Source organism: Trachymyrmex cornetzi, unplaced genomic scaffold, assembly GCF_001594075.2.
Source record: "Trachymyrmex cornetzi isolate Tcor2-1 unplaced genomic scaffold, Tcor1.1 scaffold92, whole genome shotgun sequence".
NCBI lineage: Eukaryota > Metazoa > Arthropoda > Insecta > Hymenoptera > Formicidae > Trachymyrmex > Trachymyrmex cornetzi.
This window is the reverse complement of record NW_017300267.1, coordinates 1,702,871-1,723,247: the sequence shown is the minus strand read 5'-3', so window position 1 is coordinate 1,723,247 and position 20,377 is coordinate 1,702,871. Positions and strand designations below refer to the sequence as shown.

Below are 20,377 nucleotides of genomic sequence, written 5' to 3'. Positions count from 1 at the left end.
GAAAAGAGTAAGTATTCAAACGAGTCACGAGAAACGTAACGACAGATACACTGCCAACAAATCGAACGTTTTGTCAAGAAAAGTGGAACGACAAATTCCAATCAACGTGTTCTCGGCCTCTTTGTTTTACGACGGTGCGCAGCATGGGAAATGCCGAAACTATTCCAATCTCTCGAATCGAGGTACACTCTGTAACGAATCGAATCGTAGATTCTTCTACTCGTATACGCGATTCTTTCCTTCACTTGCAGAAATAAAGAGTTAAGAGAATCATTTATAACTCGGGGACACATTAATCAATTTTATTAAACGATACAAACTAACGTTTTTCGCTATTTCTCGCTACATTTACAAAATCATATAAGTTCTGTGTATTAAAATTTAGAAAGATACAAAAAAATCATTATATAAAATCATTATACGAAGTTTTAACTTTTAAGTGAGTATAAGTGGGGGGTAACTATAGTATTTCAAGTGTGGGTTTTTTCTTAAACCTTTTGGAAAAAGAAAATATAAAGTATTGCCCATTGCGGAGATGCCTAGAAGTCTTAAAGTTCATTATATTTTTACATTCTTCTTGTAAAGGTATAATTAATTAAATTACATAAAATACTATTAAAAAATATAACTATAAATTTAAAATATTTTTGAAGTAGTCTGACTACTCCACCTACCAATTTTTTAATCATCTGCTTGCTTAACCCTCGATTACAGCAACGGGTTATTTGGAGCCAAACGAAAATTTTTAGATAATTGTACGATTATAATATTATGAAATCTCAAATTGTAAATGAAAAAATTTTGAACGTTCCCGTATTAATAAGAAGAAGACTCACATTCTGTACTTTAAACAGAACGTTTTAGAACTTATTAGGTAAAGTTTTTATAGTCTCGTTGAGTGGTTGAGGATTAAAGATTTATAATCCTAATGTAGACAACGATACTAAAATGATGAATAAAAATTAACCGATAGATATAGTCGCACGGACTTTTGGCGTGATAAGTGCTTCTTGTATATTTACCGAATCGAGTCCAGCGTCCAGACCGGCGGCGATACCGCCGTTCGGAAGTTCCTGAATACCAGCAGTGGTGCCGGCAGTGGTCGTCGTAGTCGTGGTGGTGGTGGTGGTGCCTTGCGAGCCCTGCTGCAGCTGCAGAGTCGTCTCCTTCGAGGATGCGCCGGAGTAATGGGCGGCGGTCGACGTCGCGGCGCCGTTATGCGGCCTGGTGGCATCCAGCAGCACCTTCAGTGACGCTATCGCATGCAGCTGCGTCGCTTTCTCGTCCACCTTGCCTGAACAGTACCAGAGATGCAGTTTAATGAGAAGAAGCACGATGCATTAGCTCTTAACTGTGCGATCATCTCGTAGTCGAATTTACAACAAAAATGCATGGCGTTCTTTCGCAATGCAATTTTTATGCGATTTCGAACATGAAGCAATAAGAGATTTCAATTCTTAATTTTACACAAATGTCTACAGGGTGTCCAGACCTTTTTTGCCAATCACTTGTGTATAGATAGAGCGGATTAAACTGAGTCGAAAAGTCCTCTACCATTTTGCAATTTTCTCAATAGTTAACAAGATATTAATTACTAAAAATTGCAAAATATTGGTCTTGAATAATTTTTTACTCAAATGCTATCAACTTTACAGAAAAACTGCAAGAGACAAAAATTATTTATTTTCTTCTCATAAAGTTCTGAGAATTTTTTCAGAATTTTTTCAAAATTTTTTAATATCGTATTTTCTCATGTTGATAAAAATAAGAAAATGCAGTACTAAAAAGTTGATAAAAAATTCTAAAAAAATTCTCAAAACTTTATGAGAAGAAAATAAATAATTTTTGTCACTTGCAGTTTTTTTGTAAAGTTGATAGTATTTGAGTAAAAAATTATTCAATATTTTGCAATTTTTAGTAATTAATATCTTGTTAACTATTGCGAAAATTGCAAAATGGTAAAGGACTTTTCGACTCAGTTTAGTCCACTCTATCTACACAAAAGTGATTGGCAAAAAAGGTCGGGACACCCTGTATATTAGTCGGTAACAAGTGTATTTGATTATATCAGTCAAGTAAGTGTTGTGATGCGATTTATGTTTAATGAGCAATAAACGAGTATAGTTTCATTGAAAGATACTTAAGAAATTTGACAATTATAAACATAGGAATAATTTTGGCGTTGGAGTGACTGTATTACGCACAAAAAGTATAGATACATCGCATAGATGTTAGATCATGTTTGACCACGCTAATTACAACGTTTATAGCGTGTCTGAATTGTTTTGTTAAATATTGACTTGGGTTTACTACTATGTACATTAATGTCACCGTATATTATATCGGAGTAGGTTCATTACGTTCGAGGAAATTTTACAACGCTCGCAACAAATTCCGCGCTTCGTCGAGTTTCCGATTGCGATCAGACAATAAGAAAATGTCGTTTCCACTCGACGTTTTCTGTTCTTATTTTACGCCAGACCGAGCGCAAGACATTTACAAAACGTCCATCTGCGTGAATCGCATATCAAAAACTTCTTCATTATTTGTATTGTCGATTTCTACAATGTTAGAAAATCTCAGTATAAATCGGCGAGATTGAAAATGCAACTTTGAGATAATCGCAAAATACATTAAAGTTCGTTGCATGCAGCTACGTTCTACCCTTTAGCTAATTCTACAAAACGTACATACTGTACAATGTCGCTTTAGTCAAGATATATGTACTACGGACTTACTTCTACAATCTCCAACCTTAAGAGAACAACATGATTCATTAATTTACTTAGAAGACGTTTGAATCTAAAATCTATCCAGCCTGTCAGCGTCCTTCCCAAGTTTTTATAAACGCTATTAATCTATCATGTTAGTGGCTTGCAATGCAAATGCAAACGTCAATTCTTCATCGTGCAAAAAAAAAAACAAAACTCAATCTTTTTATTCAATAACATTATACAAAAATTTTACAACCAAGTATGCATTTCATTACAATAATCAAAATATTAATTTAAAAATAAAATAATCTCATGCATATACAATACATATATATCTAATATAAATATTGTTTACAAAATTTGTCAAAAATAAAAAATTATCATGCGAAATAGGAGAGTTGATTTTGTTTAAATATTAAAATCTCTAAATGTGTACTCTTGTTTAAAAATTGAGAGAAAATGTCTTTCTCTTCAAAATTTTCTTCCTAACATAAGAATTTAAGAATTGATAAATATTGAAATGTTAACATTTTGTGTATACTATTGAGTAAAGCGTTCTTTCTGGCTATATAAAATATTATATGATTAGTGATACATACATATAATATGTGTACTAAAATTTGCTGCGTAGAGGTCTCTAATTTCACTTCTGAAGTGATGTGCAACATGCAGCAGAGCATAGAAATGCATTCGCGCCACGCGATGAAAGATATGAGAAGTATATTAAAGGTAAAGATTAAAATTGAAAGGAATAAGATATGAATGCGAGCTTCCATTTACAGGGAGAAAGCATTCAATTTTATAGAAGAGTGTAATTTTATCCCGGGAATAAACTTACAATATTTTTTTATATTTCTCGAGCTCATCGAGACTTGTTAAAATTAATTCGTATTTTAGTCCAATGCGGATAATTATTATCATAAATTTAGCATGCTCTAAACAAGCGGACATGAAATATAAATACATGTAGGAACAGGACATTTGTATATGTATAGATGATGCACGTCCGTTTCCGTTATATACAATCCACAGTGCGCCATGTGTACAGATTATGCATAATTTAGGATGTACATGCTCTATAGATAGCTTTGAGAGGAGAATTCGAGAACTTGATGGTCTTACCGCTAAAAGGAATTATCGTTATTTCAACAAGTAGTCGATTAATCGCGACATTATCTATTTCTCTGAGTGAAAACCTTTTCGTGATCGTAAGGTTCTTCCTTCACGTTCGTTGGTAACCTTCATTAATAAACGAGAAGTAGAATCGTACGTGCGATAGGAAATACTTAATTCAGTAAGATTTAAGTGATTTCGGTGAGAGCGAAATGATTTCACAATGTGACAAATAAATCATTTACTGGTTATCGTATCTAATTGACGACAATTAAATTATTAATAATCCTTAAGTGCAATAAAGAAAGACAAATTTGTATAATCATATATGACTTGCCCCATTCACTCAACCGTATATAGACCGGATATCCATTTTTCATTGTATTACATCGTAAGAAAAAAAGATTCTAAAAATACGGAGTAAAAAAAGAGGAAATTATCAATTATTCATTTCTTCAAACAATCTCTCACAGACTTTGTATTACCCTTTTTACATTCTTTTATACATGATAAAAATAACTAAACAAATCTAATAAGTAAATTATTTCGAAATATAAGGCGAAACATTATGATTATATAATTAAATTTTTTATGTATTAAATTTATTTCTGCGTCCTGAATTGCATATGATTCGTATATTTGTCGTTTTTTACAATTATTCATTCATTATCTATATTTTTATAGACAATTATATTTATATTTATTTATTCAGTCATTATCATGAGTCTGAGTTTATAATAAAATTATTTCAGAACTTTCCAAGATTTCCGTATCATTTGACAGTCGGAATATATTTTAAGCAACTTTGCAAGTCATCATCAAAATGCATTCGTCAGAAAATATCGTGAAGTAACTAACTATAACAATCTGTTTTCGCGAACTAGTTGTGAGCTGCTCCAAATACGTCGGTTACCACAGCTCGTGCGAACTTTTGCCGCTGCAGGTCAAAAGTAGATGAGTAAAAAAAAAGCGTGAAGAGACTGAAATTCGGTATTATACGGAAATAGAATAGTCATTTTCAGCGACGACGCGGTTTGTTATTTATTTCGGCTTTCTATATGCAACGCCCTGTCTGCGTATATATCCAGTTTTTTTTTATTCTAGAAATTGAACCTCCCCGCGATGCATAACATACATAGATCCATTCGTACGATGCTTCGTAAAATTAAAAAAAAATAATTACGTGAAAGCGATAAAAAATATCCACGATGCATCTATGTTTTCAAAGCTGTTTCAAATACGTAAGGTTTTGTTTTAAAAAATGATATCGTTTTTCAACCATTTACAGTTTAACATTCTGCGAGTTTATAAAAAGATACAAGTGCGATAGCGAAAGGTCACTTCGCGTGAGCAACGTCATATTGCGATAATATTTTTTTATAAACAAACCGTTAAGAGATCAAAGACTTGAGCTTAGTTCGAAATCGATCACGATATAATATATATGATCTAATACACTGACCGAACCATGATCACTGCTGTGTCCGTGGCGTAAATCTTGAAAGAGTAACTCACTGCTTATCGTGTTTCGTGCTAAGGGATTACGGATCTGCGTGTCGATGCCAGCAGTAGGTCAAAGAGAAAAAGCTCGAGTAAGTGGCCTTCATTCCCAAAGGTGGGAACAAGGCGAGAAAGAAAGGTAAAGAGCCCAGGGCTGGAAAGTAAAGTGCGATAGTAGTATCGACCCCGAAGCTGCCCGGAGCAAAATGGGAAGCCGGGAAAAGGAAGTGGGTGGAAGGAAGGATGGGTTAGAAGAAATGGCGAGGAATGTCGGTTAACTGTCGTGTCTCAATCTGTTAAATTCACAGTCGATTACTAGTTTTAAGATGGAGGAAAGTCGGGAACGTCGAAAATCGGAGTTGGTAGGTCGACGTGATATAGAAGCGGGCTCGACAAGGTACTGCCTGTTAACCCACAAAACTCAATCAATTCGCGTTTACTCGGACTGCCTGCTTTATAAACCATTAAAAGCATCAGCTATAGAGAATGAGAAAAGTGTCGAATAATGTACGAAAGTTGTGACATGTCTGTTGGAAACGTTTTCTATAGTTGTCCAACAGCGAGGAATTCGTGCATAGTTAAAGACTATGGGTGGAAAACTGACAAAGGGAGTCCTGTTCCCCGTGGTGAAATAATAGCTACTATGTTAACAGATTTCGCATTTTGCTGATTCGCCAAATCGAGCGTAACGTCATTCGAGCGAATAGAAAAAGAGCTTTAAGAGGATTTAAGTTTAATTATATATCCGACTGGAATTAGATATCAATGGATAATCGAATATTTTAAGCAAATTGAAATTATTCCGAAGTTGTTAACATTAATTGATAGCGTATTTTTTTATTTAAACAAATTCTAATTTGTTCTAAAAATTGCAGTATTTCCACCTATATTTTATTTCAAATTTTATAACAGAATAAATAAATGTTTATGTATAAATTTGTTCAAAAAGTAATTTAATAGAAAATTTCTATTATATCTCATTTGCACGCACGCGGTTAATAAAAAAAACAACCGGGATTTGTCATAATATATATAATCCTCGCACTTTTCTTAATAATAATATAATACATCTCACCTTTGAAGAAGGTTCGACAACGTAGATTGTCATTATAAGTTCAAATTCCACAGAAAGTCACCTAAATCAAGAACCATTAAATTCCTGAAAGCATCGACCAAGTTGATCAGAAACGGCATCTTCCTTACTGAGACAGCACAGGTTTCAATAACTCGTTTCCGTCAGATTTCAATAACTCGTCTCAGGGTAATCTTCTTTTAAATTCGAAATGGTCACGGTAGTGCTGGGGATAATGAGTTCTGCTGTCATCCGGCCCCGTTTAACGAATTATACAGAAAATTAAACTCAACTTCGAGTACTTGCTCTATCGTTTGCTCCTGCTATTTTATAGTCTGAGAGTAGATACCGGCTACGTAACTGAGAAAATTTTCTAGCCTTCCATTCAAAGAAACATTAGAAGAAAAAAAATTATCGAAAACAAAATGATATGTAAGTATTAAAAGAAAAAAATCACCAAAAATAAAAAGCATGAATTTTAACCTGTAGAAGACCGGAGGCCCCTTTAGGGACTCGAGTGGTGCCATCTTTTTTGCCATTCAACCCCATGACATTGACAAAAAAGTTCTAGCCCCTGAAATAAAAAAAGTCGATCAAAAACATGCCGGTCCTCAGAAGGTTAAATATGAAAATTGATATATAACAAAAATTAAATATGTGATTAAAAAAATGTTTTATCAACTATTGCGATTGTCCTCATGCCATGCACTTGAAGATTGCACCGAGACCCTTGCCCTTTACATTCTGTTACAGTCTTACTCTCTCGTCATTTCGATGCACCCCACAAGAACTCTCAGCAAAATCGATGCCGCGCTTCTTTTGCCAAACACTTTGACTAAGAATCGATCGATTCTGTTAACCGGGGTCTTTCGTTGTCAGCAGGTATCGAATACTACCTCGCGTGTAAGCGATTAAGGCGTGGGTGCTAGGTAATTTTAATGCAAAATCCGACGTGATTGATTGCTCGCATCCGCGCGCCGCCTTTGGTCAGAAACCGCAGGGATACACAGAAATCACCGCAAATTTTATTGATTTTCGGCGAAAAAACGTGCCCGTTATTTCGCAAAATGTCAAACCAAATGTCTAATCTATATATTGTTGATTTTTTCAGTCATACATTTTATATCTTCCAATAATATGAATTTTTCATTAGAATATAAAATATTCGTATTAATGCCACATGAATTAAAGAGATGAATTTACTCTTCTCTATTCGATTAAGCTTTTATATGAATTTTCTGATAAATTATATCCCTTTAATAAAAAAAATGTCCTATTAATAATTCAGCTTTATGAAAGGACGATTTTGATGTTTAAAGATTAATTATTAGAATTATTATATAAAATTAATTATTATATATCGCATTGAGAGATAGTCGATAATATGAATGGTTGCATAGAAGATTGTGCGTATAATAATGCTTGCGCAAAATATTATTTGCATATATATGTATGTAATCTGATGATAAATAATTCGACGACTATACAGTGCAGAATAAAGCGGATAATATCATACCAATCGTAACAAAACGAATAATAAAGTTTAACAAACAGGTTGATACATCTGTGACCTACTAATGTAATTGTCAAGCGCTATATAAACTAAGTTCTGTATAACTTTCATTTCTAGAGACGTTATGTACTAGGAAATCTATCAGGTGGAAGTGAACAGCTTTCTTCTTGTGATCGTTCATATGACGACGTAAAATAGAATGTAAACATAGTACTTTTAATTCTTTATCATAGCGTGAGTATCCTTCTCTTATTTGCATACCCATCTCGAAATTTTAGGAATGTATTACTAGTAATATTTAGGATTATCTAATATTGCACCTGATATAAATCGAACGTTTAATGCATTGAATGATTGTTTTCTTTTTTCACAAAAAAAATCTTCTACGTCATCTTTTGTTCTCTTTCGTATTTATAGCTCGTATTAATCTCTGCAACTACAAAATTTTATGGTCAGATATCCCTATTAATTCATGGTAGAGTTCGTAATCTCCGATGAGACTTGTTTAAGCTCCTAGATTAGTTTCTAGTGCCCGGAAAAAGAAGTTGATTACACTTTGACTGCGTCTATCTCTTCGTTTATCCTCATTATCAATCGTGGCGAGCAACTTTTTTTTAGAAGAGTATGCTAATTAGTCTAAAAACGTTTCAACAATGTAACACCGCACTGCATCACTGATTAATGATAAAAAGGATGATACTATAAAATTGTAAGGCGTGTTACAAGCGATAAATAAACTTAATACCTTCGTACGATTTGTATAATAATATATTCATCAGAAACCTTAGTTTTTTTTTTCTTTAATTGTGCAATGCGCTTTCACATACATTTAGGCGCATGCAACCTGCCTCGCTCAATTCAGTTTTATTTCAACTAAAACATGATATCCTTTTAGTTGATTGGAAACATCTTACAATCGTACTTGTAAATAACGAGAATATGCAAATTCTTTTTTCAGCAAGATTTTAAAAGGAAAGAAAAAAACTTGTGAGGGATGAGGATGGCACAACGGTGCACAAACAGCTGGTCCGAGAGCGTTGTAGAAACAGCGGTCCGTGGTCGCAGTCGTCGGCATTATCTCGAGTGGTGTCTGGATGACGTTAAAGCGTCGGAGTTAAAGGAAGGGAAAAGGAAGGCAAGCCCCAAGTGCGGATTCGCTAGTTACGATCGATACGCGTTGGTTTCTAGGTCAGGGTCCCGATACACACTCGCCACTCACCACCGCTCAGGATATACTCAAAACGAGACCCGCAAATTTATTCGAAGCCAACCAGTGAGCGACGCCATCGTCATCACCATCGCGCCAACTGCTGGCAAAACGCATCCCGCTTTTCGATATCTCAATCTTTTTTTCCCGTTCCTTCGCGATCGGGAGTCTGGATGCTGCGAAAGATGCCAGCGGAATTAAACATCACACGCGGATCTATTCCAAGTAGGACTATTATACGCGGCGAAGAAGCACCGAGAATTCACTGTTTCCTCGCGAGGACGGGAAGGTGTACGTGAGCTTTTGAAATCGTGGTATTGAACGTTTCCCACGCTATCCAGATTAATGACGTGCTTCCGTTATGAACGCCTCGCGACGCCTCGTGACGGATATGTAGGTGGAAAGAAAAGAACGCTATGTATGGAGTCGTGTGAGATTGTACCGCGCTATTTCCGCGTGGATTCGCGGATGTGACCGAGTATCCTATGATAACCTTTCCCGTATTTTATCGAACATTGAGCAATTTTTAGGAATTGAGATGCAACTCGAGGAGCGTATTTTCTATCTCTCCGCGGAAGAAAAAATTTATATTTTAGGAATATATCGAACCAAACGAATAGAGGAACCATCTCGCTATTTTAAAAGGACGATGTTGTCAACTATACAACATTTTACGTAGTCGTGAAGTAGTACCGATTACAGTTCCATGTAATAAATCGCTACACTATCTATCTGTACGTATCGGTAGATTTACAATTCTATTGGTAATTCTAAAGTTTGGGTGAGTGGCCTATATCGCGGGATTAGATGGCCGCACGGATTGAAGTGACACGTACACGTTCGAGTGGTATCACTCGAACGGGAAATCGAACAGGCATCACTTGGGATATTACGTGCCGTATTTTCGAGTGATACGAGTCAACCGTAGCGTCCTGGACGAGGCATTTCAGTCGTGGTAAAGGAGGCGCGAAATGAATAGTACAAAAGCTGATAGAAAAAAACCAAATTGATTCCACCGAAGTAATTCACTTCGCCACGTATTATAGCGATCTTACAAAGAAAAAAAAAAAGAAGGAATATAATGAAAATCACAACTAAGATCCCTTAAACTTTAAATAAACTAGTGTCTAGCTATTAAGCTTTGTAAATTTATAGAAAGACTGTCGTAAACTTTTTATTCCTTAATTACGCTCGTTAAGATCATATTTCCGTGCAGAATTTCCTTTATAAAATAGCGTAAAAAGGTCAATGTTATCATAGAGAAGCGGGCAAATATACGGACTTTCATTTCGTTTTCGGACATTCTCGGCAGCTCGAGGGAGATCGATGATGAGAATTAACATGCTGCCGAGCCGAATGGCCGCAGCGCTTCGTGCGATATAATCCGGACGTTCTCACGTCAACGTCGTTCCCGTATTTTTTTTTTTTTTCACCTCATGGTAAAAACGTCCTGTAAACTAGTGCGAGCATTATGAGTTAAAGCGAAAACGATTCGCGGAAAAAAAGGGCTGAAATTTACAGTAAACATGGCACATCGCGCTTCAATAATGTATGATTTCAAAATAACTCCAAAAATTACCACACATTTTTTTTAAAAAAAAAAGGTAATATGTCGACGTAAATTATAATTTTAATCTTCTGTAATTTGTAAGAATTAAGGGTGGTACGTTCAAAATTAACTTTTCGAAAAGAGAGTTTTATTTGATGAAAATGTGATGGCAATGGTGTACACGTAATAAGCACGAAATGCAATCATTGCAGAGAAAAGTGAAGGGAATATATCGAGAGTGACTTATCGAAATCCACAACTTATCGGCGGAATTGCTTGGTACGTATATAATATCGGTGGGTAATTGTGTCTTCTGCAATAGATCGATTATCCATCGCCTATCCTCTCCGATATCTTGTAATATCAAGTATTGCTAACATTTATTGCTATGTCGGATGAATTGCGATACGAAATTCCGCAATCATATTCACAATTGCGACAAACTGCGTTACATCACATCAGTTTATAAAAAGTTTTTTGTTGCTTTGAATTAACAAGATATTTCTTATGGACTTTTGGATGTTGTAATGTCGCGAGCCAAATTTCATCAGCACTTTGCATTTTCGAAATAATTGAGGATTAATGATGTTAAAAATGACTTTTTGTAATGTTTGAAATCTTTTTGTAAAAAAATATTACATTGAAATTCTGATCAAAAGCCATAGGCGAAAAATTTGTTATCTTAGCAAAACTCCATTTAAATCCTTCATAAAATGACTAAAAAAAGATATTAAAATAAAAAATATAATTTTAAAGGGAATAAACAATAACGTTTATGACTTCCAATCAGAATTTTAATATAATGTTAATTTCTTTTTACAAAAAAATTTCAAATATTACAAAAGCCATTTTTTAAATTTAATTATTTCGGAAATTTAATATGCTAAAATTTAGTTTGTGGAATATCGTTTTCAGCATCCAAAAATCTATAAGAAACACCTCACTTAATCCAAAATAATTTTTAGCTGTAATTAAACTAGTGTTATTTTTAATGGCAATCTCTTTAGCAATAATTCCCGATAATTGCTTCTCATAATTAATAGTTATTGTTACTTTCGAATGAACACTTTCGCTAAAATTGCGGGAGAACAAACTTTCCCAAACGTGTCATCGCACCGGAAATCTTTTCTTCTCTGGAACCATTTTTCGGCTCTTGGAATTATCGGATCGATCTAATCGGATAATCGCACAGCTTATCCTTAAAAACGACCGCATATCTAACCCTTTCTATGGCTTTCAAACGAATTCTCGCGGCGTTTGTTAACCGCTCTAAATTAAGTATAGAGAGAGGCTCTCGCGCGGTGCGGCTGATAGAGATCTTAATCCACGAGCTAACCTCAGAACCCGGCAACCTCGTATAGGATTGATTTCGTACTGTATGTGTACGTACTGTGTAAGCCGAAGACGATCGCACAAATGGGTCAGGTCACGCGCCACTGAAAAGAACCATCAATTAGACAGCCCTCTTTCGCGCAGACTGCCACCCGTCACTGCCCGCGTTTTGTCTACTGAGCGTTGATATATATGAGCTGTCCTTATTTTTGAGTCGATCCATATTAATGGTGCATACACGGGCCTAACAAAGAGAGGCATTTGTTGTCAACAGCAAGCCCGTATTTTCCCAAAAATTCCGTTCACCTTTGGCACCGAAAATACTCAGGAAATGAGCAATGTATTAAATAATGTGTATAATAATTAGCTGTTTGCATCGGGATTAACAATAATAATCAGAATTATAAAACAAACTTAAATGATATATCACACGTCGGCTTTAACCAACATTCTGTAGAGATTTTCCTCGTCTCTCTCGCGCAATTGTTCACGCACTGAGCGTTCTATTTCATTCATTATCTGTTTATCAGTGCAAGATTGATGTGCAAGATTCTGTCCGGAACACCGAGCTAAGGCTCACAGTCGCGCGTAACAACGGCATTTTCAGCAGGACGAGCGGAAATCTGAGCCGTTGCATCGCAACCAATCCCGTAATCCGGCTCGTTTAGAAAGTGGAAATGTTATCACGTTTTCTCCAACGCTTTTGTTAATACTGCATGTGCGGCACCGTGGGACTACGGTAAAATAATGTTGGCCGTCTCGCGCGCCCGCGCACGCTTCGATCTATAAATGTACACGGGTAGCCGCGAACAAGGGAGAAATATCACGGAATGGACTCGCATTTATTCTCCGACCCCCGGCTGGAACCAAGCGGTGCTTTCACGCGTCGTATCGCGCGCACTTAATCCTCCGACGTTCTGATCGAGCTGATATATCGCGATTGAGTGCGTACCTTGTTATCCTTTCCCACACATCTGACGTTCCCTGAATAAAATGAGATTTTATTCTGTTCCGTCGTGTCTCGGTTTATTTAGTCGCGATTTGACGTAATAATCGGAAATGTTGGGTACGATTGTTCAACGTCCGCAGAAATCGCCAGTTTAGGGATTCGAGAACTCAGGTGCAAAGATGTCGCTTTTGCAGAATCCGCTCGTGGCCGCGGTTCAAGATGACCGATCATATATCGAACGATAATTGCAAACAAGTGAAGCCAAGAGCTTCATTTCAGACATGTCAGACGGAATCCTTATTGATTAATTATGTAGTCCAATTGTAATTTGTGCTTTTCAAATTTTAACTGAAAGAGGCTCAACGTGGCAATTAATTAAAATTTACATTACGCAATTAACTCTAAATAAGTTTTTGTTGTTTAACTACACTATTACAGCAGAATTTGTCCGGCTATTCTTCCGAGAAAAGACTAAGGCTACCCCGAGTCTTGCGTACGCAAAATGTATAAGAAAATGAGCCAATTTATAAAGTTCTTCCTTTCTTTCCATAAAATAAAAGATTCTGATTGGTTGATTTTCTTATGCTTTATGCGTATGCAAGACGTCTATATTCGGGCCTTTAGTTGAAATATCGTTTATATGATGATAAACACTTTGCATTCGCGAGTATCGCGTATTTATAAAAGCTTATTTGGTATGAAACATTTACGTTATAAAATATTTGGCCACAGATACGTGGCGATGTGAAAAGGATTAGATATATGGGAATATTTATAAGAGAGAGAGAGAGAGAGAGAGAACCGAGAACATTTCCATAAATGTATTTTCTAATTAGCAAATATTGCGCGAGTCTATTTAATAGGCCTTTTAGCTAGAGAGAGAGAGAAAGAGAGAGAGAGAGAGAGAGAGAGAGAGAGAGAGAGAACCGAGAACATTTCCATAAATGTATTTTCTAAAATCTAATTAGCAAATATTGCGCGAGTCTATTTAATAGGCCTTTTAGTGCAGAAGATAAATCAAAGTCTGATTTAACGCCGGCATGAGCTAACGAGACGTTTAAATGCCAATCACGAGAATATTCGATTTAATATCGTGAAGGATATAATTGAGCGTAATGTGTGTGCTAAACGTTTGCGAACAGTTAACGGACGATAACGCTAATAATTTAGGACGGAAAGTATCATGGCATTGACTTCCTACGCGCTTCCAATCTCCACCGAATTATTTATTAACGGACGGCTATAGCCTGAGGCACGACCCAGCGATCACGTTCGTCATCAATAACTATTTTTGGACGCATCCCGAACACAGTGGAAATTTAAACCAATCAAGCTTTAAGGGCGTTCGATACAAAATTCCTGCACGGGGGAGTTTTTATCGAGCTTGCAGTATAGCGCGCATAGATGCAACGTCGCTAAAGCCTCGCGTATTTATGGAAGAGGATAACTCCATGGAAAATATTATTCGTTAATTGATGGTTATGTCCTCTTGAACCCTGTAAATATATAGAAAAAAAAATCGAGGGATATAGAGAATAAGTGTAACATGCGGCGTGCGTTAAGAGCTCTTTACCGGCACGATCGATATGACATATATACTGTAGATCTCTGACAAACAAGCTTTCAATATAGCAAGGCTATGCTACCTATATAGCTACGTTTGTCATTCATGAAACTGTTGTTGTCAAATCAACATGCATCTTCTGAAATGTGGGCACCGTCCTTATTTCACACACATTTCAGACGTCGTTGTGACATCAATGAATGAACGATGCTCTATCTATCAATAAGTTTCAATATGACAATTATGCGGCTAGAACGAATCTGCAAAGAAGCTCCCCAAGTAATACGCTTCCGCTTGATTCTTTCTGTTTGGATATCTAGCCAGTTTCATTATTGTATGCCAGTTTCATATGATAAAATAAGTAAATAAATTTCTTTGAATTGAAGAGAGAGAGAGAGAGAGACGATGCTTTTCGAGATTTCTGCATTAATATGAACATTAATATGAATATGTGCAAAAATTATAAACAGTGATACACACTCATTCGACACAGAGAAATTTCTTTTCTATAACAATGATATAGAATACAAACTGCACATTTCAATGGTAAATTAAAAATATTAGCATTCATTTTAGATTAATTTACTAAGCTTATGAAAATTATTATTTGTTTATCACATTAAAAGTTGCAAATTTATTAGCCGATTCGAGTTGACTGCGGAGTCTTTTGCCATTTGAATTTTACGGCGATTCAGTTACGAGAATGAAATTTTATTCGCAGTAGAATTTCCGAAGAGATTAAAGCCTTGAGCACGTACTTATACTACTACGTAAAGCCGCGGGGTTTTTTATTAAACGCTCACATAGTTTTACATTTAAAAACACTTTATCTGTCGAGCTGTCGGAAATTCTGTGACTGTCTCAGAGATACATCGTTGGAACGAGCTTCCGAAAGCCCGTCGGTTCAGCTTGCCTGCGGCATTACATAAAAGCGTCGCGACTATCAATTGTACAAACATGCAACAAATAAAACGTTATCGAACAGCATCACAATTATGCGACTGTATTTTCCAAGATATCGCGATTTTGCATACTAATAGATTGATTGCGTTTGAAATTTCATGCTGTAGCGTAATTACATCACAGACAACAATAGCTGTTATCTATGCTAATTAACGGTTGTAGTAGTAATGATCAAAAACCTCGTTAAGTCATAACAAAATTGTGTTATTAGAAAAAAAAATTTAGTCGGGTTGCGTTTCGCCATCGCTCCGCTGCGAGAGATTCTTAATTGGCTTCGATCAAGCATTTATTAATATTCGTTTTGAAATTTCGTGGGAATTCTCGTCGTTATCGCCGTTCCTACGCGTTCGCGTTGCAACCGCTTCAATTTGGTTTGATTTTTTAAATAATGGCTCCATTTATTTTAACGTCATTCATTTATTTTAGCAAGCAAGAACCTGATATCTCATAGCTCTGAATAAGTGTTTGAAAATAAAGCACTATTATTAAAAAAGAAACAAAAGAAATGCGTATGTGTATCTTCCCCGATGTAACGAATCCACATTTTTCGAAATACCGAAGCTCATGAAAAATACATGAATACTATCTTGCAAGTGTTATCAAAAGCGACGTCCATCATAACCGTTTAATTGAGCAGGTCAGACTTTTGTAGAATTATAGCGAAATTGCGACATCCGTTTTATCATCGGGCTTTCGACGCTGAACGTGATATCGACGCGGTGGAACGTGAGTATTCGATATGACGGCGAACGGAGCGATAAGCGCACGCGGGTGTGCACGCATGAGAGATGCAGAACGAGCGCGAGCGACATAATAGAATAAACATAGAACATGCATTAAAGAAACGAGTAATTGTCGTGCTAACAGAAAAGCATAAGCTGCAAGCGAGAGTGATAGAGTGTGGAGTTGGTATACCGGCGCGGGACTGACCGTCGTGGAGCGGATCGATCGTGTGGATCATAAGCTGCAGCAGGCCGTGTCGAAACTTTGCGTGGCTCTCCCGTGAATGAGAGGACGGACCCCCATGGGCCTGTTCGCAGCCTTGTCCGGAGCCCGTGCCACCGCCGCTGCCGCCGACGCCGCTGCTGCTGCCAACTCTGCTGCTGCATCCAGCCTCCCCGGGCGCCGGGATGCTTCCGCACGCACCCGACGTACCGCCCACGCTCGTTTCGCTATTGTTGATCGCGTTCGGATGCTGCTGGAACACACAACGCCATTTCAGCGTTCAGTGGAAGCTCTCACGATTGCCAACGCGCGTTTGTGTGCCGCTCGAGGCGTGTTACGAGATAACTACTATACTCTATAGGGCTGGTTCGAGGTAATTGTTTGACATGAATAGGAACAGAAATGTCTGTTTTTTTTTTTTTAGGGATATCCATGCAGGAGTTACCTTCGACCTTTTCCATAGGGAGGAAAATTCGTGCTATGTAACATTGTTTTATACGAGTTCCAATGCCTTCGATGGGAAGAGAATGTGAAAAACAAAGAAATTTTCGTGGAAAAATTCCGAATAATTTTTGCATTATTCCTTGCATTGTTTTTCGCATTTTTGATAGCTTTCGATTGTTGTATAATTCTTTTGTTACAATCCATTCTCGTATCGATTAATATACATGGTGGCACACAAAATGTCATACTACTTTTAATTATCTTATTAAAACTATAATATTTGTGGAGTATGTTTTTTCTGGTTTTTTTTTTACTGTTTGAGCAAGTTCTGTATTTCGTGGAAATTCTGTAAAGTGTGACATCACGTGTATCATCGAAATTGGGTCGTAAGTGAAGCCGCATACACCAGTATGTGAAATGCAGGACACGTGAAGTGTCACACCATTTGCTTTATGTATAGAATACATTTATTTTTAACAAAATCAGTATAGAAAGGAGTAAAATTAATGAATAAATCCCAGAAAATATCGCCAATGAATGATATTTAACGTAATCGTTGTTTGACTCATAACGCTTTTAAATTTGATTTCTTTTCTACACAAATCTTCAAATAACACACAGTACAACTGCGTAACGTGCACGGAAATATCTTTGAGTCTCTGCCATACTCTTTGTTTTCATGAAAACCAACAGAATATAACTTCCACTTTATGATCAACGTTTTAAGTTAACCGTTCATTGTCCGCCATTTTACAAACTAGTGCATCTTTATCTCTGTCTAATTAAAACTTGTGATACCTCACCTAATAGCCCTAATAACACACTTTATCTGGGATGCATCCTGAGGATGTCCTTAGGATGTTCAAAGGACGTACGGATGTCCTTTGGACGTCCTCAGGACGTCCCCTGGAGCTCTGTGTTGTTAGGGAGAATTTCTACAGAGTACAATATTTGTTCAAACGGTTAAAAAACTCGATATTTCAAAAGTACAATTTTAATGGGACAATTAAATGGGACATTTCGTGCTCCACTCTATAATTCGCGATGTATATATGATCAAAAGTAGTTATGTCTGCTTCTATAATAATTAGGCTCGTCAATGTTACGACTTCAAACTTCTTTGGAATATAAAGGATATTAAGTTTTGACTGTTTTTCAGCTAACATAAAAAAGTTCCAAAATGTATCGTCTATCACGAAAAAACATTGGAAACAAGAAAAAAATCGTTATATGTTAAAAATAATAAATTTATTGAGTAAGATCTCGGAAATTAAGCAATAAAAACTGTACTATTAGTACTTAAACACGTATAACTTCATAAGTGTATTCGCTATTTAAAAGCAGAATTCGAGACGATTATTTTATTCAAATTGTAAATGTTTAAACAATACAATCCTTATTACTTTCCCGATATTGCTTTCTTAATGTCTTACTTAACTTTTTATTAATAATAATGTATTTATTATCTTTAATTACGATTTCTCTCGTGTTCTTGATGTTTCCCCAAGATAAACGGACCACTTGATTCCGTTTAAGTAGTCCTTTAATATAATTTGTATATCTTGAAACTTCTTGTGTTAGCCGAAAAAACGGCCAAAATTTAATACCTTCCTTTACTCGTGTCTGAATTGAACACAGAAGATTGCTTGGGATTAAAACTCATGCTTAGGTAAACCATGGGCGGTATTGTGGTTAGAATGTAATTAACATTTTCGGTCCGCACGGTAACAAATGCTACCGCAATATTTAAGCATCAAGCGGTTGTGTACTTAGGCCAAGTAGTAACACATTGCGCTACCTCAATTTACTTATTCATGAGTAAAGTGGCTTGGTTATTTCGCAAAACACGTTGCAATTAGACTTTCCATTCATATCTAAATGTAGAATCGACGCGTTGAGTGTTATTTCTCCACTTTATAAACTGCTGAAAGATTAAAGAGCTAATTTCAGGTTACTCCCGATATTTAAATTGTACGCTTTATCGTAGGCGTCCGTTATTAGCAACATTATTTGTGGGTCACCTCTTTCGCAGAAGGAAAAATAGAAAGTTTCTTTTCTCGTCCCGGTGAACTCGCACGAGCACGTCACATTTCCACAGCTATTATTTCACGAACTGCATATCAAAATGGTATCTATAATGTATGTAGTGAAACGAATAAGATAATGACGAGGTTGGACCGTGTGTGCGATATTCGTCAGATTCATCAAAATGTCATACCATTTTTTCCAATTATTATCTTTCTCTCCCAGATATACGGCGTCAACTTTTCTGACGGAATTTCCAGCGAAACGACGATGACGACATAAATCCAAAGAAGAATGTTCGACGTGCAATAGTGAATATCGTGTCCCGTAATAACTTCCACGGCGCAGCGAAATAATGATATTACTCGGGACGACATTGTGCCAGTCGCGGTCGTCGCATGTCGCAACTTGTAAACGTTTTACGGAATAAGCTTGCTGCCACTGACAGTGCGATATGTTAACGATTGTAATATACGAAATGTGCGCTAATAGTTATGTGACGCGCAAACGTATAAGATTTGGCAAAAGATATTTTGGGGAACGTGTTCTTCTAATCAAATTTAAATCGATTTTGTCTACTGAGACGCGCTGCCTTTGATTGTCAAATAAAACGAAATTTTTCTAAGCAAGCATCTCGTGTTCATATTTGTATATGTAATATCAGATGGAGAAATACACGTGAGTCAATTATATACATTGAGAAAAAGAGAGTTTTCCTCTGTTGTAATTTCATTAAATAATGAACCTAATATAGCTTGTAGTATCTTATACGATGAAGATGTTACGTGAAAATCGCGTTAACCGATAACGATATTACGGACATGTCCTGTACCTAGAATATATTGTGTGATTTTGACACCGCTTCGCGAAATCTCATAATGCGTAATCGAATCGGGTGGCGTTGCTGTAATCTGAAACGTGATAATCCTGTTTGTCTTGACGTTAAATCTAAAATAGTCGAGTTTCGCTTGTGTAACGCGACAAAATGATAAGAACTGACAAGAATGTTGAGTTTCAAAAGAAGAAAAAAAAAACATTTTTCACGGATGAGGCATTTGCAATCGCCTTTCTTATTGTGTACGCTTTGTATTTTAAGTTACAATTGATACTGTTATCTGTGAGTGAGTCTCTGTCGTAGGACGTAGAATGCTTTTCTATAGTGCGCAATGCGTGTGGGCTTTGCCATCAATGGCGGATACCTGCCGATGATACCAATATAGATAGACGCGAGTCTAAAGCGGTAAAGCTGAGAGACCTCATAGAGTCGTCGAGCTGCAACAGTGGAGATACGGGTTTCTGCCGTTGTCACTCCGTTGTCGGGGTAATGAACTTTCTAATTATCAGAGGCGCTTGCGGTGCTCGATTTGAATTTCGAGACGGCGCGGCGCGGCGCGGCGTGGCGTGTAGCCGCAGAAATTATGGCGGAATTGTCGCGCGCCGTGGCTCTCCGACAACTTTTGGAGGATTAGCACTCAAATATTTAAAGA

At 36.6% G+C, this 20,377-nt stretch overlaps 1 protein-coding gene across 3 annotated transcripts in view; it reads right to left on the bottom strand.

Annotated features, from left to right (window-relative positions):
- Window positions 1-20,377, bottom strand: part of Nckx30C (solute carrier family 24 member Nckx30C) — a 61,203-nt gene that overhangs the window by 14,911 nt on the left and 25,915 nt on the right. Inside the window, exons 3-4 of one of the 3 annotated variants that reach the window (XM_018520668.1) lie at window positions 16,392-16,674; window positions 1,023-1,294 (exon numbers count right to left, since the gene is read on the bottom strand). In XM_018520668.1, the coding sequence (XP_018376170.1) occupies window positions 1,023-1,294; window positions 16,392-16,674 (555 nt within the window). The remainder of the gene's footprint in view (window positions 1-1,022; window positions 1,295-16,391; window positions 16,675-20,377) is intronic. The other 2 variants (XM_018520670.1, XM_018520669.1) reach the window with 2 other exon arrangements.